Raw genomic sequence first — 27,440 nt, 5'->3', positions numbered from 1 at the left:
GAGGTAGGAGGGGGAAAGAGAGGGAGGAGGGAGACAGAAAGAGGGAGATTTCTCGGTGAGCAGGTGAAGCCGTTTTCTTTCACACACAGTGGTGCAGAAACATCACTTTTATGGAGGGGGGGGGTTGTGTGAGAGAACTGACTGTTCTACCGAGGGGGGGTGCTGGTATTCATAGGAGGGGAGGGGAGGGGAGGAGATGAGGTGCTGAGAGAGAGGGGGCTGATCCAGTGTGGGCATGTTTGGTAAATATGGCATCTGTACCCCCAGGCCAGTGTGAGTGTGTGGCTTTCAGTTCTTAGATTAATGGGTGAGAACAAACATGCCCCAAACACAGCCACCCCCTCAACACACACACACACACACACTCCTCCCCCCTTCATAAAACACAAGAGCCTGGCCCACAGGTGTTGCCTCGAGCAGGGGTTGGGGTCGGGGTGGGGGTGGGGGGGCGGGGGGATGCATCACTGTTTTCCATTTTCAAGTTTCATACTTGACTGTAATTTCTTAATTTGCCCATATTAGTGTTACAAAATATTTTCCATTATCTACAATGTCTTTTTGTGATATATTTGAGTTATAGGTTCATTTTGTTTTTGATATTTCAATTCAGTGTGAAAATAGTAATTATATGTACATACATATTCCCTCCACAGCCTCTCAGATGACAAATAAAATAATTATCATAACCTGACTTGGTATCGAAGGTGAGAGTGCAATGGGGTGAGGAGGGGAGGGATCCAGAAGCATCCTGAAGAGGGGGGGGGGCATCTTTTGTGTGTGTTGGAAGATGGCTGGCAGTTCTTCTGTCTTGACCATCATGAGAAGATCAGTGGCCAGTCTTTATATCACACTGACTGTGCATAGCTTTAGTCGTAGCCATTGATTGTTAGTTAGTTTGTTTTACATTTCTTTGGAGGGCCAATTGTGCATTTTGTGTCATATGTAACAGTATGACAGAAAACAGAAAGTGGAACCAGTTACTAACAAAAAAAAAAAAAGATATGGCAACAGGGAGGGAGCGATCAAGATGGATATGGACAAATAGGAAGAGAAGATGTATTTTTTTAAGCCACTCCAACTTCCTTTTTTTACCCTCCGCCCACTCAAACCCAGCCCGCCCCCATTTCCTTGTGTGTTACTGGTGGTGTGTAACCCCAGGTCGGCCCCCGATTACCCTAAACGGGTTCTGCGTGGGACGGGCTGAGGTCAGTCCCTATTTCTCTTGGCTAGTCCCTTCCTGTTCTCTGCTATTCAGAGGATGAAATGTTTTTCTCTTCCACCTCCCCACCCCGCGCCCCTGCCCCTGTGGCAGTATTGCTGTTTGATTTATACATTATTTCATTTCCTCCCTGACAATTGAAAGCAGGGTTTTTTAGGAACTGGGAGTCAATATTTTTCAATTTGCTTAAGGACTCTTTTCAGGGGGCCTGTTTAATCGTGGGGGATGGGGGGCATGTCCCACTGATTAGCCTGCATGTGAGTGAGGGGTGGGGGGCAGTGAAAATAATAACAGAATAGTTTCCATAATACTGAGTGTTGGGGATTGCTGTGTTTCTGAGTGGGATGCTGTGTTTGTGACTGCAGCTCTGTGGAGCTGTATGTTTTTGAGTGGGAGTCTGTGCGTAGGGCTCTATATTTGAGTGGGGCTTGGTGTTTGTGAGCGGAGCTCTGTGTGTGTGAGTGGGGCTCTGTGTTTGTGAGTGGGGCTCTGTGTTTATGAGTGGGGCTCTATGTTTGTGAGTGGGGCTCTGTGTTTGTGAGTGGGGCTCTGTGTTTATGAGTGGGGCTCTGTGTTTGTGAGTGGGGCTCTGTGTTTATGAGTGGAGCTCTGTGTTTATGAGTGGGGCTCTGTGTGTGTGAGTGGGGCTCTGTGTTTATGAGTGGGGCTCTGTGTTTGTGAGTGGGGCTCTGTGTTTGTGAGTGGGGCTCTGTGTTTATGAGTGGGGCTCTGTGTTTGTGAGTGGGGCTCTGTGTTTATGAGTGGAGCTCTGTGTTTGTGAGTGGGGCTCTGTGTTTGTGAGTGGGGCTCTGTGTTTATGAGTGGAGCTGTATGTTTGTGAGTGGGGCTCTGTGCATAGGGCTCTATATTTGAGTGGGGCTTGGTGTTTGTGAGTGGAGCTGTATGTTTGTGAGTGGGAGTCTGTGCATAGGGCTCTATATTTGAGTGGGGCTTGGTGTTTGTGAGTGGAGCTGTATGTTTGTGAGTGGGAGTCTGTGCATAGGGCTCTATATTTGAGTGGGGCTTAGTGTTTGTGAGTGGAGCTGTATGTTTGTGAGTGGGAGTCTGTGCATAGGGCTCTATATTTGAGTGGGGCTTGGTGTTTGTGAGTGGAGCTGTATGTTTGTGAGTGGGAGTCTGTGCATAGGGCTCTATATTTGAGTGGGGCTTGGTGTTTGTGAGTGGAGCACTGCGTGTGTGAGTGGGGCTTTTTGTTTGTGAGTGGAGCTCTGTGTTTTGAGTGGTGCTTTGTGTTTGTGAGTGGAGCGCTATGTTTTGAGTGGGGCACTGTATGTGTGATATATATATATATTTAAAAATATATCCTATTTTTGGGTGTGCCCCCACATTGATTTCTGCTGATTAAAAATACACTGAGAGAAATAGTGTGACTTGAGCAAGGTACTTAACCTGAACTACTTCATAAATATTCAGCTGTATAAGTGGGTTGTGCGTGGAAATGTAGTCTGTAATTGGCTGCGTGCAGTGTGACACCGTGGCGCGGTCGAGCCTGTCAAGTCGTCAGCACCGTGCCGTCATGGCTTTCACAGAGCTGGGCTCGCGCACTCTCAGGTAAACGCCTCGGCAGGTATGGAATGCTGCGCGTCTGTTCCAGGTGCGACCGGCACGGTGTCACTCCACCTGTCAATCAGTCTGTCCGTCAACCTGTCAGTCGATTAGTCTTTTACGTTGGCTGTGTTCTACAGACACGTCCAAGCCCGGGCCGGGCTTCAGACCGTTCCCACACCTCCTGTTTCCATTTCTGTGCCGCCATTGTGACGTGGCTGTGAACGCCGTTGGAATTTAAAGGTTATGTTGAGCACGCGGTCTGGGGCTTTCGTCATTAAACGCGTTGAGCAGATTGTTGCTGCTACAGGTTATTCTCTTGTATAAGGCTGTCAGTTCTCATAACCAGGCCTTTTCCCAAGGAGGTGAGAGATTATGCTTTTTGATACCTTAAAATAATAACACTTAAGTTTGTACATGTCTTGTTCTTTTATTTGGAAATCACTTTATAGAAAGTAGTCCGCTTATTATTATTATTATTATTATTATTATTATTATTAATAATAATAATGCTATATGTGGGTAGAATGGAAAGTGTTTGGTGGGAGTAAACTGTATAATAGTGTGGTGTTTTTGGGAGCCCTGGTCTGTGCTGAACAGGCCAAATCCGTGTCCTCCTCTGACTGCAGACACGACACACTAATTACTTCCTGTGCTTCATAAGTGACATGTATTCAGGTCACCGCTTGGTGTGGCACAAGCGTGTGTGTGATGCCAAACACTGAGACAGGGGGTGGCTGAGGGGTGTCCTTGGGTGGGGGGGTGGGGGTTTGGTGATTAACGATGTCACAGCTGGGGAAAACAGGGACTGTCGAAACCTTGAAAAGAACACCCCCCACGCACACCCTGACAGCACCCCCCTCACACAGGCGCCAGGCGTGACATGACGGAATTTCAGAACACCATCGCCGGAATCTGGCCAATCAAGGGAACGTACACACGCCCCATCGGCTGTTTCGCTGAAGAGCAGATGACTCTGCCTGTGTACACCAATTAAATTATCAACCAAGAGCTCCAAACCTGCTGAAAGGCATCATTACAGCCGCGGAAGGGTAGCGCTTCTTCTCTCTTCTCCCATCTCACGAGTGGGAACAATGAAGGACAGTAAATTGTAAATTTTCGTTTCTCCTGATCTTAATTTTTTCCTTGAAGGGCGACATTTCAGCCGTGCTGGAGGCACAGCATGTCCAACCAAGAAGGTTGGAAAAGAGAATCCTGTGGTTTGAGTCAGTTAAGACCTCAGTTAGTGTGTGTGTGTGTCTGTGTGTGTGCACGTGCATGTGTGCGTACATGTGTGTGTGTGCATGTGGGTGTCCGTGGTGCAGTCCCTTCCTGCCTGTCTCTAATTCCGTTCAGTCCCACCAGTCTCCCAGAATAGAGAAACCGCTCCATTCTATAAAACCCAACTGGCCTCTTCTGCTGCTGTAAAACTCTGCAGCCTCTCTCTCACTCTCTCTGTATTTCTGAATGGTAATAAATAATGAGGGGAAAAAAAGAGAAATGGAAGGCAGTTTTCTGTTTATTGAGGGAGATTACAACTTACGTTTCCAGAAAATGAAACTGTAGCTTTACCATCGCCTGGATTTTAACAAGCATCAGCATTTTATATGGAGTTAATGTCCCTGTGGAAAAATGCACAGTTTTTGTAATTTCAACAATAGTTGAAGCACAGGTTTTGTAGCCTTTGTTGAAGGTTGTGCTGTAATCAAACCACAGTAGTTAACAGACTGGGTATCTTTTTTTCTTTATGTGAACTTGTGAGTAAAACTGATTTTCCTAAATTTCCTAAATTTAATTTATCATTTGATCTCCCAAACATGAAGCTATGTGTTTACCTGCAGATGGATTATTCAGATTGTTGGCACACTTGTTAATCAATGAAAATGAATGAAAACAGGTTGAGACTAATGATCAGTTTAAAGGGAGGGTTTCTGTCCTGTCTATTTTCAGCTCAGCAACATCCACTGTCAGAAAGTAAGGTCATTTGTGAAATCTGGTGCATGGTTGGAGCAAACTTGTAGACACTGCTGCCTGCAGGACCTGAAGTTGAGTACCAATGATATTTCTCTGAAGTTGGCCAAAGTAAATAGGGGTTAAACCCATTCAAAACGACGAGATTCAAACATATTCCATCTTGGACACTAAATTGGCTGTGGTTTCTTCATTTTGTTAACCAATCGACGCTGTTCAGAACAAGTCTAGAATCAACAAAATTTGCATTTTTATGGATGAAAACACTAGTCATAATTTTTCAGATAGAAACTTTCTTCACCGAATCTAGAGATAAGAGTCCGGTGACCATATTAGTGCAAATTTCATGTAAATAGCCTAATCGTTGAAGTAGGAGATGTTGAAGACTGTTCCTGTGTCCCAAATGAAAAATCTTGCTGTTGGCTAATCTACAGTAAACTAGCATTTAATGCATTCAGGTAATTAGCTAATATGTCTCATATAGTTGCTGAAAACAAAAACCTGCAGACACAACAGCCTTGCAGGAATGGATTTGGCCACCCATGGTGCTGATTGTTTGCTTGGACGTGTATTGCTGCTTGCAGCTATATTTTGGAGTTCAAGCAAGAAGTACTGGAACCCTATTATTTTTGTTATGATTTTTTGGGGTCCAAACATGAAGTGCTGAAAGTGTTGAGTGTAAGAAAGTAGAACATTTTTGGCCAAGGTAAAGGCATAACAGTAAAAAAAAAAAAAGAATGTACAAGTTTCAGTTTATCTGTATTTCATGTCTATTTTTTAAATCTTTTCATACAGAATTATTTATAGTCTGTTCTGCCTCTATCAATATCAGTATTATTAGAGGTGCACCGATCATGAACCTTTATGGTCGATTCCGGTTGCTGATTTTTTAAGCCAAATGCAGCTGATTCTGAATTTTTAAAGTTTTTTTGTTTATTTACGATTTTTAAAAGCAACAGGTAACAAAAAAAAAAAAACATTGGTTACCAATACATTCAGATACTTTCTTTATTATTATTATTATTATTATTATTATTATTATTATTATTAACAGCATTATTGTTATACAGTGAAGGAGCTCTGATTCAGTGTGGCTGAATCTTTTCTCAACTGCTTCCAGAAGAATGTATTTTGATGGCTTCGTACCATAATTGGTGCCAGTGCTTCATTTTAGGAGATGTATCAGTGCAACGATGGATGGAATGACATTTGCCACTGTCGCTGCGGAAGAGTCCATTTCTCTAATAAGCTCCTCTCAAGGTCCAAGTAGAGTCAACGCGTTTTACCTTTAACGTGGATTACTTTTATAAGATAATGTTGAAAGACCAGATCTTGAACATGTTGCACTCGCTAGTTATCCATCAGACTATTAGAAGTATGTTCACTTTGATGGCCGACTATATTTTTTTGAATCGGAGTACACAGACGAAGAGCTGGATGTTGGCTGAATAGTGTAGTTTATGGTCAAGTAAGACAGAATTATTTTTAATTTTGACAAATTTATAATTCACATTCATTTTCACTTCCCAATAAACAGTTTTGGCTCATCAGACTGTACAAAACAAAATTTGACCGTTGTCGATCGTTTCAAAAATGTTTAAACTACAGCTAATTCTGTGCCCAAGCTGGAAAACTAAGTGAATCTTATTGTTTGGAAATGGGCTTAATTGCTCTTATGCCATGTCATGATGTATTCCTCATTTTTGGGATCGTGCTGTTCAAATTTGATAATACTCAAGAGTACTTTTGGAGCCGATTTGCCACTTGGTGGTGCTATAATAGTCAGTTGAAATTGCAGTTATTAAACAATCATAACTCCTGAACTGTTTTACCTGGAGACTTTAAAACAGTGTCTAGTTGTCCCTCCTCACAAAGAACAATTTGCTCAAGGCCATAAGAAAACCATATTTTATTTTCTGCCATTTTTAATTTCATGAAAACAAAAATTCTACAAAAATTGACTGATTTCTACAAAATGTGTTATTTTGGCTCATCTCACAAACCTACTTTTCCAGTGGTTATGTCAAAATATGGCCAAATGACAAACCAATTAATTTGTAGTGAGCATGGCTTTTCACAAAAATGCTAATATTTCCAAAACCATTTGGCATAGTATTATGAAACTTCGTATGTGTAAGACTCCAGTCCTAAAGTCTTAGCCCGATCTAACCAAATGGTGCTGTTGTACTGGTTAAAATATTTTTTTAATTCCAAAATTTTATTAAAATCACTGTTGCATCAGACAGGTGCCTAAGTTGATGGTTGAAGATGAAAATATCAGTCAGTTGTCTTGCATGCATGGCGACCCAGCAATGGCTGATTATAATGAAACTTGTTTGTATGTTTACCATCTAGGCAATACCATGTCAAATTTTGGGACAAAGACTGAACATTTTTTACCATTCAGCCAATGTGTCCTTACAGCAAAAACCATAATTGGCGCATTCTGCTTGAACCCGGTGAATTACCGCATACAGTTCTATTTATTATTATTACAAATATTAACAGACAATTATTGAATTAGTATCCCCACACCTAAGTAAATATGAGCCTTATCATCCATCATCATATAGTTTTTATTTAAATGTTTCATTAACATATTAAAGTGTGATAACTGCAAAATGGAGTGTGTCTTTTCAGCTTTCCTCCATTGCAGTAAATGGTCACTAAGAAAATTTGGGTGTTAGAAGTTAATCAGTCTTTGGCAGCACCCAGGCAATTGCAATATCTTGGTTTTGGGATTTTAGTTAAGATAATGCCTATGTAAGTTATGAAGGGTGTGACAAACAAGGCTAGTATTGCAATAAGATCCATAATTTTACAGAGCTGCCAGGCGTCTGTCTGTACATTTATATATGCTTATGTATACCCCCCCGCCCTCCCCAGCCCTGTTCTGATGGCCTCATCTCAGGATGCCTTGGCTCCAATATGGACTATATTAAGCAATACAGTCTCCTGGGTAATACGGCCATCCTGTCCGGGTCAGTGTAGTCCTGCCTTCCTCTCTGTGTTTATAAACAGCAAGCATTCCACTTTCTCCTACAGAAAAAAAAAAAAAAACTTAAAGCGTGTGTGTGCTCTGTAACCAGCATTCCTAGCTCTAACACCACCCCCACACACACACACACACAGGCTGTCAGGATGCGATTTTTCCTTATTAATCAGCCTATACCGATTTTCACACCCTAAGTATATTTTGCCTTTACTTCTGAATATCCTAGCCTGCTGTCAGCTGAGTGTAGAGGTTTGTATGCCTCGCAATAACCTGGGGACTTGGGTCTGGCACATGTTCACCACAGGTCTGATGTTCACCTAAAGGTCACCCAAAATCATCATATTTTCCATAATAAAGAGGCAGATCCCCCTGCCTCTGGTTGAGACATTTGGCATCCGAAAATGGATTAATCTAGAAAAAAATCAAGGAAAATCACATCCATCTGGCAGTGAAGGAAGTGATTTTCCTATTATGCTCCTATGTTGTTTAATATCTTATATTAAAGATAACATGCACAGTTCCCTCACTGAGGGGAACTGTGAGGGGAAACAAACTGTCCCCACTGTTTACTGCTTCAGTGGCTCTTCTTTGGCTGCTTGAAAGAAATAAGGAAAAAAAAGTCCACTTCCTGACATCTGGCCCGCACCTGTCTGCCTTAAAATTATTATTATTTTTTAAACCCTTTGTTTGACAGTGACCTGGTTCGTTCTGCATCTACTGGTTTGGAAAAAGGTCACATTTGGAAAAGTAGAGTGGGGGGGGGGGTTCCAGCCCAGATGTGCATACACGAGCAGCACCTTTTCATCTCATCTGGACGAATGGAAACCCAACACCCCCCCCCTCCCATGAGAAGGAGTCACAGACCTCGCTGCAAGTCTATGAGAGGGAGTCACAGACCTCACAGCAGGTCTATGAGAGGGAGTCACAGACACCACTGCAGGTCTATGAGACGGAGTTGTCACTGGTGTCAGTTCAGTTGTCTCTGTGTGGCTGTTGTTTTCCGCAAGCCCGACAGTTCCAAAAGCAACACCTGCAGGTGGAGGAGACACACCTGTTCTTTTTATGTTGCTTTGATTTTGTTTTTTTGGGGGGTGGCGGTTGTGAGAGATTTTTTTTTTTTTGCGTGTGTGTTTTATAATACTCAAATTTATTATGCAACCACAACATCAAATGTTGGCCACAGCCATTTTAAGGAAATTCCCCACGCGCCTGGTGGCTAAGTCACTTCCGAAGCGAGCAGCGTGATGAACACCAGGCGCGCGCTGAGCCATGCCACCGCCTTCCAGAGCACGCCGGCCGCTTCCAAAAACCGCACGCTCATTGCAAACGACAGCTTACGCAATATCACCCCCTTTTTTCTATACAGGGAGCCAAAGGAACGGGCCCGGAGTTAAGCCGAGAACACTGCCGCATTGAAGCCGCTGAAGCGCGCAGTGGCTGTTTGTGCTGAGCCGAGCTTGTCTGCTTGTTCTTTCTTTGCCTGAGGCCTGTTGTCAGGCCTCGGAAATTGCCCGAATAAAACTTCAGTCTTCGCGATTTTAAATGCTGCATGCGCACGCACACGCACACCTAGCTGGTGTATCAATCCAAATTAATGTTTTTTTTTTTGTTCGTTTTTTTTTTTTTGAAAGTGAGATAATGAGGGGTTCTGAATGAATCGTGCTTATTCATGCTATGCCCTGAAATTAGATAGTTTAATCATGCTGCACATTATAAAGCAAGAATAAATACATTTTTTAAATGAGATACTTTACAGTAAATGACCCAAATGCAATAATCTCATTTATGTGTGACTCTGGTATCCTGTAACCCCCATCGCCATCTTGTTTTGTGGGAAAAAAATCTGCCTTCCAATCTTACCCTCATAAAATGGATGTATTTTTAGGTGTTAGGTGTTGCCCGCATGAATGCACGTAAGCCTGCAGTTTCTTCTCTGTGGCGGTATTTGTCTTAACACGCCACATATGGGGCTGCGTGTCCCCGCCAAAAACTCCCATTGGCTTATCAGCCAATAGATGACAGGGAACTTCAGTATTAAGTGCTGGACATATATAGTAATGTAGGCCTTTTGATAGCAAGTGTGTGTGAGAGAGAGAGAAGGCGAGAGGATTTATGTTGGAGTGTCAGCTTCTCGACTTTGTTCCTAATCTGAGTGATGCATCGTCTCATTTTAGTGGCTGTCATACATTGCTACTGTGCTGCTCTCAGATTACAGATTCAGATTCCTTTTTATAGATAATTTTGGTAACTAATTGGGAGCTTAAATTCAGTAACACTTTTTTATAGGAGTGTTCAAAATGTACATTTCGGTGAGTCCTGCCAAGATTATTCATTGAAATTGCCCAGGTTGACATTCCACATATGTTGTTCTCACTGCAGTAATGTTCTGTTCCTAACCCTGGTGAAGCACACCACATCATCTGGCCCACCGCAGAATACATGTCCATACAAGCATGGGCATATTCCCACACCAGTCCAACCATTAAAGTGTAGGCATGAATGGTCCCAAGCGTGTAATAGCCTAGTCGCAAGCCAATCCACACCTCAAGCCCCCTGACCAAACCAGTTTCTATTGAGAACATTTTGATTTATTGACGCAAGTTAATGGTTGACAGTGTGCAGCTAGCTCTGTCCATTATGGGGTTTCATAAAGCCTCACTCTCTTCATCTCTTGTCCTTTTTTTCCCTGTACCACATGTAGATAACCGCTGTGTGCAGGGAGGCTGCCCTCTTGGCCCTGCAGGAGGACATCGGAGCCCAAAGCATCGTGAGAAGGCACTTTGAGGGCGCCCTGAAGTTGGTGCAGCCCAGGATTCCCGAATCCCTAATTCAGTCCTACATCAGCTTCCAGCAGAAAAGTGGTCTGCACATTCTCTGAGGCGGCCTGGTGGAGCTTGTCCATGGCTGAGAGTAGGGCTTCAGAACTGGAACCAGTAGAACACGCGTCACCTCACGTGCACGCTCTTCCTCTGGGTACAGAGTCCCCTGATCCCAAGGGCGCAGAGCTGGCCGGAAGCGGCGGCGCGGAGACGGGTCTGACGACCTCACTGTTTTCGCCTGGTATTTGCATTGCTACCAGGAAATCGCACAGCCGAACACAGAAGTCTGCGTTTTCATTCAGACCACACAGGAAAATGCATTTGCAGGAAAAACATGTACTATTGAAGAAAACTGAATAAATATCATATAGTTGTTTGTTTTCTTTGAACAGTACAACTGGATGAGTCATGATCTTGAGATCTTAATGTAGGATCGCTGTTTCATTTTATAAAGTACAATGCGGCTACAGTAGCTATTTCATGTTTATTTGTGGAATTCAGTGCTCTATCATATCCCAAAGGAACCGACCAATGTGATGACCTTTGCAGGAAATATAACTTTTTGAGTGAGTGGAGTAAAAATCTGTTCCGGAAGTAATTTTCAGGTATAAGGCTTTACTCTTATTTACTGTAAATCAAATCATACATATTTAAACAGGTGTCTGTCCTTGAAAATTTAGTATGGTTTCCGGAATGTAATCTAGTGGGAATTGGGTGTTAGATGACCAAAAAACACGATGTGCTGTATAAATGTAACGGCTGTTACAGTTATGCTGCCTCTATAGTCGCTATTACAAACAATGTGCATCTTTGCTATTATTTGTTTACAGAATGCTATCTAAAGAGAAAACGAGAGGGTTGGTACCCAGGGAGTTCACAGAGACGGCTTCAGATTTGGGGATTTGGGACACTAGATGGTGTTGAAAACCATCTACATGTAGTGTCCTTTTTGGGAAACTAGTCAAAATTCGCATTTTAAATGGTGTTTAATATTTATTTATTTAGAAATTAATCATTACTCATCAACGTGTTTGACTTTTTAAAGTTAGTTCAGAGTTTAATGTTCAATGTGTTCCGCTAATTTGCTTGCTGGGTTGACTTAGCCTCATCTTCTGGGTGTTCCGAATGGTTAATGGGAAAGAAACAGACGACTGGTCACAGGCGTTTATAATAAGCACACACCAAATCGTTCTGTATGGTAAGCTATTTATTTTGTAAAAGCTTACCTGTGTGTTAAGAAACAAACAAAAGCAGCTTTCCTCAGATCTGGACGGTACCAAAACTCGCATTGCGGTAAATTACGAAGTTGCTTGCGTGTCAATGCTTAGCACAGTCCTTTAGTGAAGCCCCATGCTAGATGATCTGATACTTTTGGCTGCTGTTGTGTTACCATTGGAAATGTGTTTCCTTGATTAACATTAGTATGTGCAGGGGGAAAACAACAAGAACGCACATTATAGGGCGTTTTCATTTACTGTTACAATTATTACGCATCTATATCCCCCTATATATATATACGGGGAATATAGGCTAGAATTATGTGCATTACGTATATTTTTTGTTATGTATTTATTATCAAATATTCACATGAGAGCCGTTCCTACAGTACAGTTACTGGAGTTTCAGCAGTAAATTAAGCAATAAGAATACTTTTTTTTTTTTTTTTAATAAAGGGGGGGGGTGGGGGGGGGGGGGGCAGGCAGTCACAAGTAAATAGTAACTGAAATAATCATAAAAATAAACCCAACAACACAAAGTCCAATGATAATAGTTAATAAATTAATAGATAATAACGAAGCAGAAAGTATATATGTGAAAAGGAATATAAGTTTATCTTTTCACATAAACAAAACTAACCTCGGGCACATGAAAAAGCATCAAATCTATCTTGTATGTTAGATAAAATTACAACTCCACAGTACCCCCAAAAAACGTGTAAGTTTCCACCGTTTGATCATTCGGCGGGTAAGATTGCATTCACTGTGAAGAAATACGGGGTAGACGAATCATAATTTTTTTTTTTTTTATCTCTTGAAGTCGCTAATTGCTGCAATCAATGAACAACTTCCTTCCGCTCCTTTGAACAGTAGGGCGCCTGCTGTGCAATACTTTGCAACGCGGTGTTTAAATAATGCATTTCAAATGGCGGAAATAAATATATATATATATATATATATATATATATATATATATATATATATATATATATGTTTTAAAAAAGTAACCAAAGACGAAAATGTAGTGCAACTGCTGCACTTGTTTCTTCTATTTTTAAAAAGCTATTCACTTTGCAGACTTCCGCACACGGAAGGTTGCCGTAAAGGTCAGCTATCTGCGGACTTTCCATTTGAATAGGATAGATTGACTTTGTATTGAACTTCCTATTCTCATGGGTCCGGATGTAAGGCATCCTCGACACCAATCAAACCAGACAGTCAAGAACTGAGCGGGGCATCTTATCTTTTCATTTTCTCCCTCGCGGGACGCTTCTCTTTTAAGGTGGCTGTGCAATGTTCGTCGAAAAGAGAGATCCTAAGCGAATTGAACGGGCTATCCCCTTTTTTATATTTGAACAGTCATCCATCCAAGTCGGTTTTCAACAACTCCTTCTTTCAGTTGCTTTCTGTCGCGTTATTAGTCCGTTTTACGTTACGCATGTTTTCTTACAAGATCTGTGTTAGACTTCGTTGTTGTCGTCAATACAGTAAGATAGTCAGTTAAAGCCTAAAACGCGGTTTGTTTGTTTGCCCAAATAAATTAGTGATCGGCTGGAGACGTATGCCTAGACAACGAAAACTGCTTGCAGCTTTTGCATTTCCTGCTGGTGTATGTGAAGTTTATTAGTAACTTTGCAAAAAAAAAAAAAAAGTTTCTCGTGTTTATTGGAAGCTTGTTAAACGGGTCCACCTTAAAGGCTGCACACATCTCTCCATCGCCCAGCCCCCCACAGCTGTCCAATGAATTAAGAGCGGATGCGATGTATCCTTTTTCAGTGGGGTGAATGACCAATGGGAGTTGGCCAGTCGAACAAACACAGAACTCTACATTCTCATTCATTCAGTGTTAAAGACAGCCTCGAGGAGTGCTGATGAGCTCGCGTCACATTTCAGTGGGTTTTCAGCTTTTGATGGAAAATTGCACGCGAGGAAATAACTTCATTCTCTCCCAAGTGCAAATCCAACAATCGGATGTGTTTTTTATATATTTTTCTTCCTTTGAAGTAAATTCAAAACACGTTTTTGTATCCTGTTTGTTGGTTACTGCTCATTTTGTTGGGCAAAACAGCACTGGCTGATTTGACGTCGGCAACCTTTCCGCTGCACTGGGCGCGTGTTTCTGCAAGCATTTACTGTGGATTTACCCCCTTTCTGGAACGCATTGGTATGTTTTTGTACGTGTTCAAAAGCGAGAAGCTCGAGTTAACGTCCGAACTTCTGTTTGTGGAATTACAGTCGTTTTGTAATGTGTGATATGGACCTTAATACTTTCGGACAAGTTCACTGGACGGGTCCTTCTTGGTATATTCTTTGATGGATTCGATAACATGGATGGTTGCATATAGGTGAGTGTTTCCCTCTTGTGCCGTGCAGATTTGTGCTTTCATTCTGGCTCCTGGTGCCGTCTTTTTTTCTTTTCTTTTTTTAAGTATCCTATTACTGTTGCACGTCCGCTTGCTTTCATAGTTACCATTAAAGCTCGCTATTATCATTTTGTATCATCAGGGAAAAAACAGCCTCGGGATGATTAAAACACTTAACATCGTGGGTAGTTTTGTGAATTTCGCTTTTCGGTTTCACGCTACAGTATGCGGATTAGAAATCCCTGAGGTTAGTCGTATAACATTTGTTGCATTCTGCTACTGTTGCCGTTCTTTTGCGTCGCTCAGCGTGAGCCGAGAACACGCCATTTGTGCTTGGCAAGAAAACAGACCGGTCATACTTTAATAGTGGGAGAATTCGCCCTCCTGCGGCAACCAACAAACACCCCTCCCCCATCGGTGGTTGTTTTCATTCATAAGTTTTTCCTTCCGCCCTGCTCGTCTCCGGGATCTGTTTATCAATCACTTCTTCAATTGCATTCACAGAGGGCGCAGCTCTCCCGTTTTAACTTGGAGTACGGCTGCATGTAGGCGAATATAGTGGAGAAGAGTAGGCTGCTTACAGCATGCGGTATCATCTACACATTATCGAGAGATACTCAAGGGGAATTGACGTTTTTCCCCAACAAGACAATAGTGTTCGTTTTGCTTTTTGCCGTAAGAGACGAATGCCATGGACTTTAAAAACCGCCCCGAGACTATACCGAATTTTTGTTTAGTTTTTGTTTTACCGAGGGTTCATAAATCAAGGTAAGAGTCGTGTCTTTTTCTCCCCACAGCCCGGCCATTTCTCATCTTGAAAGACTATACTTTGTTGTCGGTGTAACCCACTAAGTTGTGTTTCGGGGAGAGGTTCTGTACATACGCGTACGCGAAATCATTAAGCGAATCGTGTGTATTGTGTAATGACTTTATTGTTTACAATACCCAGGATCGATTTTCCGAATTGCGTCGCGGAATTGGTTTGCTGTGGGTTCGTGATAGTTAAAGCTTTTTATCGAAAGCCAGTATGTATAGCCTACAGAAAGAACATAATGATTCGGTTATTTTTAAATCATATTTCATGCGTTTCATATAGGCCTATACACACACACACACACACACACACGTTTTTCCACACAATAAATTAATCTGTAGTATATTCCATCTAATTGTTAGATTCAGGGGAAGAGCATATAGTCTGCATGTGTCCTCGTTTCGCCGCTGTGGTGCATTTTAATGTTAACTAGCTATACAAATGTAAATGAGGAAGGGAAGTGTTTGTACTGAAGTTCAGTGTGTGCGTATTGAGGAAGCTTGTTTAAAGTCTTGTTAATAGTCAACCTTCTTGCAGCTTTACTTCGCTTTCCAGGTTTTTAATGCAGTTTGAGTAGTTGTGCAATAGCACACATCGTTTATGGGGAGCAATATTGTGCTCGGCCAGTCATTTTTTGATGTGTAAATGCACTACTTTGCTGCTTAAAGCGTGAGTTTAAACTCAGTTTACTTCCTGAATGATGCAGGTAATGTTTTATTATTCTATTAGTATGTTTATTAAAACAGGCCATCAGTTGGTTTATAAAATTTTTTTTAAAGGCCAAGCTTTTCTGAAATGAGGCCTATGTGGGCTTCTCAATAGGTGAAATGTGCAATTAATTCCCAAGATAAAGGATCTTTAAGAGCGTATTAAACATTCTGAATGTGTAGCGTGCGGCTGTGACAATAACTCGCGTGCCCTGCCTGCCCCAGTTCTTCCTCTGTTGTAATTGTGGAGAGGCAATGCTTTAATTTTGGTTCTCCTTGTTTTTTTTTGTTTTTTTTTTGTTTTTTTCTTCTCATTCCTCTTGGTGGTTCCTGGTTCCTGTTCTGATGGTTCCTGGCGCTCAGCAGGATTTCAGATGCATGCCAAGTCCGCGGTGAACGTCGGAAGTGGTGATCGGCCCAGATGGAGCACCAGAGTCAGCGCGGTGGCGGTGCGCTAGCTTCCCTACAGCAACCCTCGCCAGAGGGGCGGCCCCGGCTCGAGTTCGAGAGGGACCTCCAGCGCACCGCCATCCTCTCGCTGGACCAGATCAGGGCCATCCGCTCCTGCAACAACTACACTGAGGGCCCCACTGCCCCCCGGAGGGCAATCCCCCCAAGGGCCGCGCCCCGGTCTGACAAGCAGGAAAGAACTCACGAGGTCATCAACATCAACAACAACTACGAGCACCAGGCCCCCGGCCACACTGGGACCCAGTACGGGCCCAGGGCCCCAGTCCTGAGCCGGTCCACAAGCACGGGGAGTGCGGCCAGCTCGGGGAGCAACAGCAGTGTCTCTTCGGAACAGGGCCTCCTGGGCCGCCCCCAGCCTGGCCGCGTGAGCTCGCCGCACCGGCCGGACCGCGCCGTCCGGACTCAGCCCAAAGCTCGGGCCCCACCTCCCCCAGAGGAGGTGCTGAAGCCCCCCGCTACGTGGAAGGAGGAGGAGGACTGTGCTTCAGGGCACCGGTTTGTGTGCGAGCAGTGCGGGAGGTGCAAGTGCGTGGAGTGTACGGCCCCCAGGACGCTCCCCTCCTGCTTGGCCTGCGGGGGGCAGTGTCTGTGCTCCGCCGAGACCCTGCTGGAGCACGGCACTTGCATGTGCCTGGTCAAGGGCCTCTTCTACCACTGCTCCAATGATGACGAGGGAGACTCGTGCGCCGACAGCCCCTGCTCCCTCTCGCGCTCTCACTGCTGCTCACGCTTCCTCTGCATGGGATTAATGTCGGCCCTCTTCCCCTGTTTACTGTGCTACCCGCCCGCCAAGGGCTGTGTCAAGGCCTGCCAGCGCTGCTACGACCGGGTCAAGCGGCCCGGCTGCCGCTGCAAGAACTCCAACACTGTCTACTGCAAGCTGGAGAACTGGTCACCTCCAAGGGCACCAGGAAAGCCTTCTTGATTCTCCCTGTTGCAGATTGGACAACTGGTCACCCATGAAGGCCCAGGGAAGCCTTTCTTATTCTCTCTGTTGGAGAAAGAAAGGGGTGGATTCGTTTGTGTGATTATAATGATGATAATAATAATAATTATTGATGTTTATCAAAATGTTTAAGCACCTCCCATCCCAATCTCTCACCCCCTCTCCTATTTTCTTCACTGCAAAACTCTTTTTGGCCCAAACTTGGAGTTTGGGGGGAAAATAACCACTTCCCCACCCCCTCACCTCCCTATCCCCTTTTTCAAATTTTGCAACAGGCCCCTCTAAAAACCAGTGTTTGCCTTGTCGTGTCATCCTCAGATACTTATTAACACTCTTGTCTCCTTGTAAAGACTTTTTTTCAGCTAGGAAGTTCTCTTGTTTCTTCCAGCTTTGTGTCAGAGTAGCCTCTTGCCAAATCTGTGAAGGACTATCTGGAAAATATGTCACTGTTACCGGATATCCATAGCAACCAAGGTTGATTTCTCTCCCTCTCCCTCCCCACTTCCTACTTTAACCTCATCACTGGCTGCCACATTTAAGCCATGATATTCTCGTGCTCTAGTGGCATTTTTGGAAGTACATTTTTCTTGTAGAAATATCTGAATTTTTTTTTTTCCCCCCCCCCCCCCTCCCATCGCGCTCCCAACTTTTTCATTCAGTCTGTGGCATTTTTTGTTGTAAATTGTATGTATAAATCTTAAAGATGAAAATCTGGCTATTTTTTAAAGAAAAATGTCTGTCAAAACATTTTTGTTGTAAAGAATATTTATTATGTCAAGCGCTATTATTTTATGATATTTATTGCAAAAGACAGTCTTGAAAATTTACTCATGTCTGAATATAACAAAATATCAATACATACTGAAAAATTAAAGGGTGGCACAAAGAAACTATGTTAACTGTAATGCAGAAAATATATTAACTAATGAAAAATACTGCCTTTGTGTCTTGATTTTTAATTCTGGTTCCCATTAGCCTTGTGTCCCTTGAAACATTTTTCTGTGGTCTCTAATATCAGGAATGTTTAAGGTTACCTCAATTATTTTACTTAGGTGTCCAGTCCCAAGATCGTGGTGTAAGAATTCACTATTCAGCTTTGAGAATTAGGAGGTTTCTGATGGTTAGTTTTGAGGACTATAGTTTTGCATCATAGCTGCTTAGTTGTCAATCAGACTGGATTGATGTCATGACCAGCCAGCACACATTTTTCAAGGGTTTTTTCAAAGGAATTTGCAGTTGAGCTTTAAGCATCGTGCAAGAGGAACGGAAGTGATTTGCTTAGCTTAGGCCAAACTTCTGCCGGACGACTAAACCAACACCTCCAAAGGTCAATGCAAAGGCTGGAGAAAAGAGGCCCAGACATCTCTATGGTTTTCCTGGCATTATTTAGGGAGTTCTCTGTTGCCAACAGCCACACTAAAACTGCATTCCCAGTCTAAATGGCTGTAAGAAATAAAGGCTGCTCTATCAGCCGGTGGACACCTGTTTAAAGATAATAAACCGCTAGTGAAGCAGGGTTTTTATTGTGCAGCTTTTGCGCTGCAGGAAGTGACATGGCAGGAACCTTTCCCTTTGGTTGCCTTTTTTCCAAGGGATTTTGTCAATTGCAAGAGAAGCTTGGTGACCCGCCCCGGAGGGGCCGCACTTGTCTGTCCCCGACTACATCTGACAGACGCCTCCTATGGTTTTGACTGAGAAGAAAGGCGCAAACCCTCCCTAAATACCACAGGGTTTTTGTCTTTGAAAACCCAGAGCGAGTAATTAACCACAAGGTATTTTTAGATTTGCTATGGTAGTGCCCTCGGGCCTCTGTAACGGGTTGCTGTTTCTTGGATTGTGCGATTGCGGTATTTTGTGTAATTGCTGCTCTGGTTTCTTAAGGTAAACATAAATACAAAGGGGAAGAATTGCATTTCAACCCCCCCAACCCCCCCCCCCCCCCCCCCCCCCCCCCAAGTATTTTTTTCTGTCTTAATAAGCTGCTTGGAGTCATTGGAAACAAGAGCACTGCAGAGCCTTGTGATTGTTTCACACGTTGGCGAATAGGGACCTGGCTGTAATGGTGTCATGATATTTTCATGACTATCAGGTGCACCTGGGCATTATTACATTCCATTCTGCAGCACTGAAAAATACCAGGTGTGTGTGTGTGTGTGTGTGTGCATACGTATGTGTATTTGCGTGTGTGTGTATAGCGTGCTTATGTGTCTGTGTGTGTGTGTGTGTGTGTGAGCATGTGTATCATTTTGTGAGGGTCAGCAGTCTGTGGTAACAGAACCTGCCCTAAATGGGCCTTTCTAGAATTATTCTTCTCCTTTTCATTCTCTTCCTCACCCCCCTTTCTCCCTCCTCTCTCAGGGAGGAATGTACCTTTTGTTACTATGAATAGTTTAGCGCAGATTAGCGGTTTGCCAATTTCCTGTTGCCTTTCAGGGCTGCCATTCGAGACCCGTTTGCCTCTGGCCCCTGGACAATCACAGACAATGAGGGGCTGTTCAGGTTTCACAGCAGAGCCCTGGGATGGAGAGGAAGTGGCAGGGGTGAAATGTTACTGCTGATTAACAGTAGGTAATGTTTGCTGGGAAATTTGAAAGCTTGGTGGAGGGTAAAGAGAGCATAATGTACGCAAATTCGGATCTGCCAAAATTGCACAGACTTTTTCCTGATAAATGCATTTTAGCATATACTTTGTCATCAAAGTAATCAAGGATTGCTGTGTTTTTATTATTTTATTTTTATGACATCGCTCAATTAGTGAATGTCAGTTTAAAGCTTTTCTTTTGCAGTTTTTTTTCCGTCTGTGGATCACATCTTGACCCAAGATATTACGGTAGTTGAAGGTTTATATTTGGCCAAACTACATCATGCAAGGTATTTATTTTCCCCTCCAGTCTCACTGTGCTGTAGGGCCGCTCGGGTTTAGACCTGTCAGCACGTCGTTTCCGCTCTCAGCAGATTGCTTACGTTTTCGGCCGTTTCCACAGCAGAGGTAGGCGCGTATGGTTCCCTCCTTCGCAATAGTTATCGGTTTAAATTTAGCGACTTACCCCAAACCCACACTGGCAGAGGGCATTTCAGGGGCAAGTGGAACGACTCGCTCTTCTAAAACGTGACGCAGGTTTGTCCGTAAACGCAAACTTTTAAAAAAAGGTTTTTATTTTTTAATTTTATTTTTTACAGCGGTTATTAGTGAGACAGCACAGAACCTCCATCTCGAACACTGACGCGCCGCGTGCGCGCTGAACGAGACAGTCTGACTGCTTTTAATAAACACTCGAGGGATTCACAAATCTGAGAACTGACTTTGTCTTCCTACCCTAAATCCGCGTTAGTGTAAAAAAAAAAAAAGTATGACGTTAGTAGGTTACAGGAGATTGGGTCAATAATAATAATAATAATAATAATAATAATAGCTTTTTGTTGTTGTTCGGGAGTGAGTTATTAGTCGTGAAGTATACACAGTTTTAAAGGTTTTGGATACCAGATATCGTTGGTACATATGATTTAAGAAGGGATGTGCACTTAACTAATTTAAATTTTTCATGAATGTGTTTGAGAACTTTACGATGGTTCATTTGACATCACCATGTATAACCCATGGAATATGTCTTATGCTCCAAAGGTTAAACTGAATGCATTTATTTTCAATACAGTACACAAAACTGAATGTCATGATCATCTACTTTTAAATAGCTATTTTTGAAACTGCAGTAGGTTTATCTTGTGATCATACAAGCTCTTCTATTCATGGAAAATTTGATTGCAGCCATTTTAAAATGTGGATTTTAATTATTGCCAAACTCAAAAAAAAAAAAAATTGAGTAAACAAATGTACAAAGACATATAAAAAACTTGCACAAGTGCATGCTGGGACCTGTAGCCTACATGTCACAGGCTTGGACCTGCCCTCTGTGTCACGAACATATGATGATGACCAAGAGTTCACAGGAGTAGGACCCATTTAGCTTTATCCCACTGGGTCTAGAGTAAACTAACAATGTTCTTTTGACTCACATTGCATTAGTGAACTCCTGACAGCTCTGTGTCCATTTTGTGAGATTATTGTTCTGCAGTGTGGTTCTACCAAGCATCTTTCCCAGCATTATGGTCATGATTCACCAGAATTAACTGTCCAATGGTGTTATTAGCAAGGCACTTCCTTGGTGTTTTGGAAGGACCGAGTGAGGATGTGCGCCACCCTGCTGGATTTTTTTGGTAAGAGAGAGGGCAACGTGGTTTGTCTGGGAGTATAAGAAAAACAATGTGTATAATACACTTTCATGCTGTATAAATTATACATTTTTGGTTTATGTTCAAAGCAGTTAGATGAAACGCAGCACTAGTAACAGTGTTTATTTTATTTATGCAGTGAATTGATCGGATGTTATGTTTACTTAGCACAGCACACTCAGTTTGGCAGTAGTGCATAGGCTGTTGTGGATGACGTCACTCTGTGAGATGTGAAAAGTGATCTTTGGTTCCGTAGTTACGGCCTGTGCACTTTTCAGGAGTGCGGTTTGGTGTGCAGGGAGATTGCAGGTAAATCTCCCATACTAGGTGACCTCTGTTACATTTACAGGGTTGCCAAGTCTCACAATTTTGGAATGGGACACACACTGCCCAAGCATATTTCACGACAAATAAAAACAACGCAAGTAAGAACAACGTCGCTGTCGATTGGCTACCTGCATTTACATTTAACTCCATATTTGGACACATATTTGGCTGTATGTTAATAAGATATGGGAGGCTGAAAATATGTTCGCTTGTTACGGGCTCAGAAAGTTTGGACACCGGAGCTTTCACTTGCATGTACATCCTAAAACAGGGGTGGGGAATTCCGGCCCTGGAGGACTGTGTGTACGCTGATTTTTATTTCCACCATTTACCCTGGTTAAATTAGCTATTTGGCTGTATAAACCAACACCGATTCACTCGTAAATTAGCTTTAAAAATTTATATAGGGACACGAGAACTGTCTTCATCCATGCACTTATCAAGAAATGTAGCTAAAATGTCAGATGGCGTAAATGTTGGGGCCAATTAAGTAATAAAGGCCAGAAGTTGGCATGAAAACAGGAAATTGTTATGGCCCTTGTTGCCCACCTTTGTCCTGAGCACTCTCTCTCTAATAACTAGAGCAAGGGTGCTGCATCCAGTCCCGGAGGGTTGCAGTGTCTGTAGGTTACAGTTCAATTAAATTTTATTGTTATAACACTTTTTACAGAGACACTGTCACAAGGATGCTTTGCAGTGGAAATAAAGAACATTAGGAAAAAAACTAGGTCTGATCTCCCAAAAAGAAAACAATTGAGGAGAAAAAAACTTCCCAGAGGGAAGAAGAACACTCAAATGGTGGTGAGAAAAAACTCCCCAATGGGAAGAAATCCTGGGAGAACATGGCAATAGAGGGGGAACCCATTCTCTACTGGCTGACCCAGTGTAACAGTTAAGATAGAAGAATGATAACAGAAATATAATTAGGGATCTAGCAAAGCAAACAATAAAATGAGTTGGGCAGGTTACAGTTAGAAGTAGAGGTAGTTGGTGTGCTTCAGTGTCAGTGATTGAGTTAAGTAATTAGCCAGCTACAGACTCCACACACCTTGTCCACAAGGTCTTAATTGGCTGCTGACTGAAAGGAAACCACAAAAATCTGCAGACACTGCGGTTGTCCTGGGCTGGAGTTGAACCTGCAGACACTGCGGCCCTCCAGGACTGGAGTTAAACCTGCAGACACTGCAGCCCTCCAGGGCTGGAGTTAAACCTGCAGACACTGTGGCCTTCCAGGGCTGGAGTTAAACCTACAGATACTGTAGCCCTCCAGGGCTGGAGTTGAACCTGCAGACCCTGCGGCCCTCCAGGACTGGAGTTAAACCTGCAGACACTCCAAAACTTGAGTTGGACACTCCTTCCAAGATACTGAAATATGCTCCTGGAGGTCAGTAGCACTGCTGGTTTTATTTTCTACCTAATAGCTAATTGGTTGATGAATGCCGTTGATTGGTCAGAGATCCCACTTACCTGATTGTCCCAGGTCTAAATTAGAGACTGATTTGAAGTGGAAGAATGAAAATCAGCAACACTATGGCCTGGAGTGCCAGATCTTTGGTATATCTGTTCAAGAACCTGTGTGTGTGTGTGTGTGTGCATTGCTTATTTTTACTACCAATTATTCTTATTCTCATTTTCTAATGACAGCTTCAGGCCTGAAACAGGACTACATATAAACACACAGTGTTCAGCTTCAGGCCTGAAAAAGGACCACATATAAACACAGTGTTCAGCTTCAGGCCTGAATCAGGATCACATATAAACACACAGTGTTCAGCTTCAGGCCTGAAACAGGACCACATATAAACACAGTGTTCAGCTTCAGGCCTGAATCAGGACCACATATAAACACACAGTGTTCAGCTTCAGGCCTGAATCAGGATCACATATAAACACACAGTGTTCAGCTTCAGGCCTGAATCAGGATCACATATAAACACACAGTGTTCAGCTTCAGGCCTGAATCTGGACCATGTATAAACATGCAGTGTTCAGCTTCTGTTCTGAGTCAGGAGCATATAAAAACAGGCAGTGTTCAGCTACAGTCCTGAATCAGGCTCAATAACTAATTAACAGCAGAAGCTGGGATCCCAAAAATGCGGGAAAATGCAACACCAAATTTTGACTTTTGGTTCCAGGACAGCGTAACCTATACAATCGCTTGCCCATTACACACAGTTTTGAACCATTCCATTACCTCCTAATCGAAAAGAAACAAAAAAGAGTAATCAAGGAACTCCACATGGGATCAGGCTGTGAATTGGCTCTGTGCATAGACACAACCCCCCCCTCCCCCAGCTTGTGAATTTATTTAAAAAGTCAAATAAATTGGTAAATATATCTAAAAATGTTGTGTGATGTCTTTTGATGGTGAGATTATGTTCTTAGTTTTACTACTTGGCCCTACATGTGAGGTGTGGGGGGGGGGGGGGGGGGCTATGAGTGAGGCCCTGTTAAACACCCCTCCTTGCTCCACCACCTTCTCCTGTGATATCTCGACCAGGGAAAAAAATTCACCATGAAACCTAAAGACTTCCAAAACATAAAGGACTGAAATTCATTCCAGGGAAGCAACAGCCCTTATCAGTGTGTGGGAAGGGGGTCTTTCTCTTTTCAAAATGTTTTCCTCCCCCCTTTCAAGATTAGGCCATGCAATCCTGCCAGATGGTTCTCGTCTGCTGCCTTTTTTCAATTCACTTCCTCCTACCCTCCTGCCCCCCCAAACCCTAACCCTCCCACACAGACAGAAACCCCCCTGCCCCCCCCGCCCCTCATCCCGCCTAACCCTAACCCTCCCTCACAAACAGAACCCCCCCCCCCCCCCCCCCCCTTGGCTGGAAATAATCTTTTATTGGCCAGTTGTTGGGAAGTGACCTCTTGGCCTTGATTAGGTAGGGCGAAGTCCCCATCGCTCGGCTGGGAACATGGCCGTGTGTCAGTCCTGTGTTAAAACAGGAAGAACAAAAGGGGGCTTTGGAGACTTTGGGGTATCCAGCCCTTTGCCCCTGCTCCAGGGGCCGGGGAGGCGGGGGCCAGGGGTTGGGGGGGGGGGGGGGGTCATGTTAGAGGCAGTCCCCTGGCCTGGGGTCACCTCTGCACCGTGCCCTGACCACTACAATGGGGTGGGTGCACGGGTGACTGGGATGGGGGGAGTCCCTGTAATGTTGGCTTTCAGCAGATCATCATCACTTTTCCACAGGTATGGCCAACTGATTCCGACCGCCCCAAGGTTTCACTGGAGCTGCTGCCACCCTAGCCCACACTATTGAAACGTCTTGTTGGCTTCTGAGGTTACTAAGCCAGGAGCGTGAGCTGTGTGTATGGGGAACAGTAAAACCCCATCCTAGATCACTACAGGTTAAAGATTGTTACGCATGTAATAATGCCCTGGAAGTAGTTCTGAGACTATGGATGCTTTGATAAAAAGAGCAGAAGTAAACTTTCCTGGTTTATGTCTTCAAAAAAAGCATACATACATACATACGTACATACATACATACATACGTACATACGTACATACGTACATACATACATACATACATACATACATAGGTACATATGCACGCATGCAGCTCACGCACACACTAATATAGAATGCGAGCCTGAGCACAGTGCAGCTCAGAGGACTGGGTCGCAGTGAATGACCTCCTGGCTGTGCTGAGCCCAGTGAAATCCTTTTGTTCCTCTGTTTCTATGGTCCTGTAAACGGCAACAAAGGGGCCGGTCTCAGGTTACGGCTGGGGAACTGGGCCAGGAGCCTGAATATGTGAGAATAGACAGGACAGCCCGCCTGATTCCAGCTGATGAGAGACTTCACTGAAACCATCCTTTCCTTACTGGCCTTCATTAACACTGACAAGCATTATTCACACACATGCACATGCACAAGCTCATAGATACATAGCAGACCTGGGTCAAACACATATTTAACATATTTTAATTACATTGAAATACTTAAAAAAAAAATGTTTTAGAAATTATTTGAAATACAGCATTTAAATACAGAGTATTTAAATTACCAAATGTATTTGAAAATACATTTTTGGAGCATTTGCATGTATTTTCAATTACTTTCAAGTATTCATTTTCTAATACAAAGTGTTTGATTTAATGGAACTTAAGGCCAGTGGTGTAATATGTGCAATTGCACCAAGCTGTTGAAAGACTTGAAAAGCACTGGATATACGGGAACCTCTGCAGCTCTGAAAGTTCAGCCTTTTTTTCTTATTAGAGGACAATATTTTGATGAGAACGCATCAAGTGACTATTGACGGCCCCAGTCGAATGGTACCAATTTCCATTGTTAATTGGTAGCGAATATGCATGTCTGAATTCTATTTTATCAGTGTCTAACCTTACAAAATGTAAAAGATGGCACTGTACATATGGCTGTTGAATGCTCTGACAACAGAAAAAGAGGAAATACAGAAAAAGGCCACTAACTTTAAAAATATTGCATGGGTACAAATAAACTGGCAAGTAGCTTATCAAGAAGTCTGAGTTTGCCATCCCCCCATGCAAAGACATGTACGGGAATTTAGGCTAATGTCTATTAGAGGCAGCGCATGGGTTGTTTAAAATTACCAATGTAGGCTACCCATGTCCAAAATCCAAATTCAACCCCTAGCGCCTTCGTAGTTCCCCTGGAGTCCTCTCAGCATTATAGCTCGCTGACATTGTGCAGAGAACTCTGGGATACCCCCTTCAGCATGAAGTCTACATTGTTGGCTGGTAATTTCTGTTGTCTATCACTTAAATATTTCAAAATATTTTAAAATTGTATTTGCATTTAAATGTATTTTAAAAAAAGGCTCTAAATACCATTTGAGATGTATTTGGTTTCCCAGGAAAGTATTTATTTAAAGGAATGCATTTTTTAAATAGTAGAAAGTATTTGGTTTTTCCATTAAAATAATTTAAATATAACAAATACAAAGTATTTGTAAATGTATTTGAACATACTGCAAATTTGTATTAAACTACATTTTCAAATACAAATACGTATTTGTATTTGACCCATGTCTGATACATACACACATACACTCATAGATACATACACGCACACGTGCACACCCACATAAGTGCACACAAACACATACTCAGATTCATACACACACACACACACACACACACACACACTTATAGATACATACACACATACATTCATAGATACATGCACACACACACACACTCATAGGTATACACACACTTGCATGCACACATTCATACACAACCACACTCATAGATACATAATCACACACATACGCACACTCATTGATCAGCACACACGCACACACAAACTCACGCATTGAAAAGCACACACATGCACACACACTCATAGATGCATATACATTCACACTGCTGCTGGTCGATCTGGCACCTGCAAGTCTGTCTGCTCAGCTGCACACAAATAGTCTTCCTCTGACTCATGTCAGCGCAAGCCTGATTGTGCGTTGTCTCACAGGATGGCACGTGCTTGTTTGTGTGCCCTCTGGAGTCGACAGCTGGGGCCATGAAGAACTTTGCGACCTGAGCGTGATTGGCCATTACAAGTCGGGGAGAAAAATGCGGGAAAAGTATTTTAAAAAGGGAAAAACTTTGTTTGAACACCTTCAATGACACCTTCTTCAGCTGTTCAGCACCCCGGTTCCCCAAATCTCAGTGTGATGAATAATGGGGTGAATGTGTATTGTGAAGAGGCCTGCACCCCATCCCCAAAAAATCTCTGCCGGAAACACAGTACTCTGGCCTGCCATGAGTTTTTTTTTTTTTTAAAGGGGGGGGGGGGGGGGACTTGC

The 27,440-nt window shown here is 43.1% G+C and overlaps 2 protein-coding genes across 8 annotated transcripts in view; both read left to right on the top strand.

Annotated features, from left to right (window-relative positions):
• The window catches only part of spata5 (spermatogenesis associated 5), a 99,576-nt gene extending 88,408 nt beyond the window's left edge, over positions 1-11,168 (top strand). For 2 of the 4 annotated variants that reach the window (XM_035425293.1, XM_035425292.1), the window contains exon 16: positions 10,453-11,168. In XM_035425293.1, coding sequence (XP_035281184.1) covers positions 10,453-10,629 — 177 coding nt within the window. In that variant the 3' untranslated portion in view covers positions 10,630-11,168. Of the gene's footprint in view, positions 1-2,925; positions 3,113-4,735; positions 5,717-10,452 lie in introns of those variants that run through there. The other 2 variants (XM_035425294.1, XM_035425295.1) reach the window with 2 other exon arrangements.
• Positions 11,169-12,787: 1,619 nt separating this feature from the next.
• spry1 (sprouty homolog 1, antagonist of FGF signaling (Drosophila)) lies at positions 12,788-18,024 on the top strand. Of its 4 annotated transcripts, none has more exons than XM_035427532.1 (2): positions 12,788-14,132; positions 16,038-18,024. In XM_035427532.1, exon 2 carries the CDS (start codon positions 16,093-16,095, stop codon positions 17,065-17,067), a length of 975 nt encoding a protein of 324 aa, XP_035283423.1. In that variant the 5' UTR covers positions 12,788-14,132; positions 16,038-16,092; the 3' UTR covers positions 17,068-18,024. The 4 variants fall into 4 exon arrangements, with proteins under 4 accessions (XP_035283423.1, XP_035283424.1, XP_035283426.1 ...); XM_035427533.1 differs by having other exon boundaries at positions 16,035-18,024; XM_035427535.1 differs by lacking the exon at positions 12,788-14,132 and adding an exon at positions 14,146-14,918 and having other exon boundaries at positions 16,035-18,024.
• The last annotated feature ends 9,416 nt before the right edge of the window (positions 18,025-27,440 follow it).

The sequence above is a fragment of the Anguilla anguilla genome, chromosome 7 (assembly GCF_013347855.1).
Source record: "Anguilla anguilla isolate fAngAng1 chromosome 7, fAngAng1.pri, whole genome shotgun sequence".
In the NCBI taxonomy this organism is placed as follows: Eukaryota; Metazoa; Chordata; class Actinopteri; order Anguilliformes; family Anguillidae; genus Anguilla; species Anguilla anguilla.
This window is presented reverse-complemented; position numbering and strand designations above follow the sequence as displayed.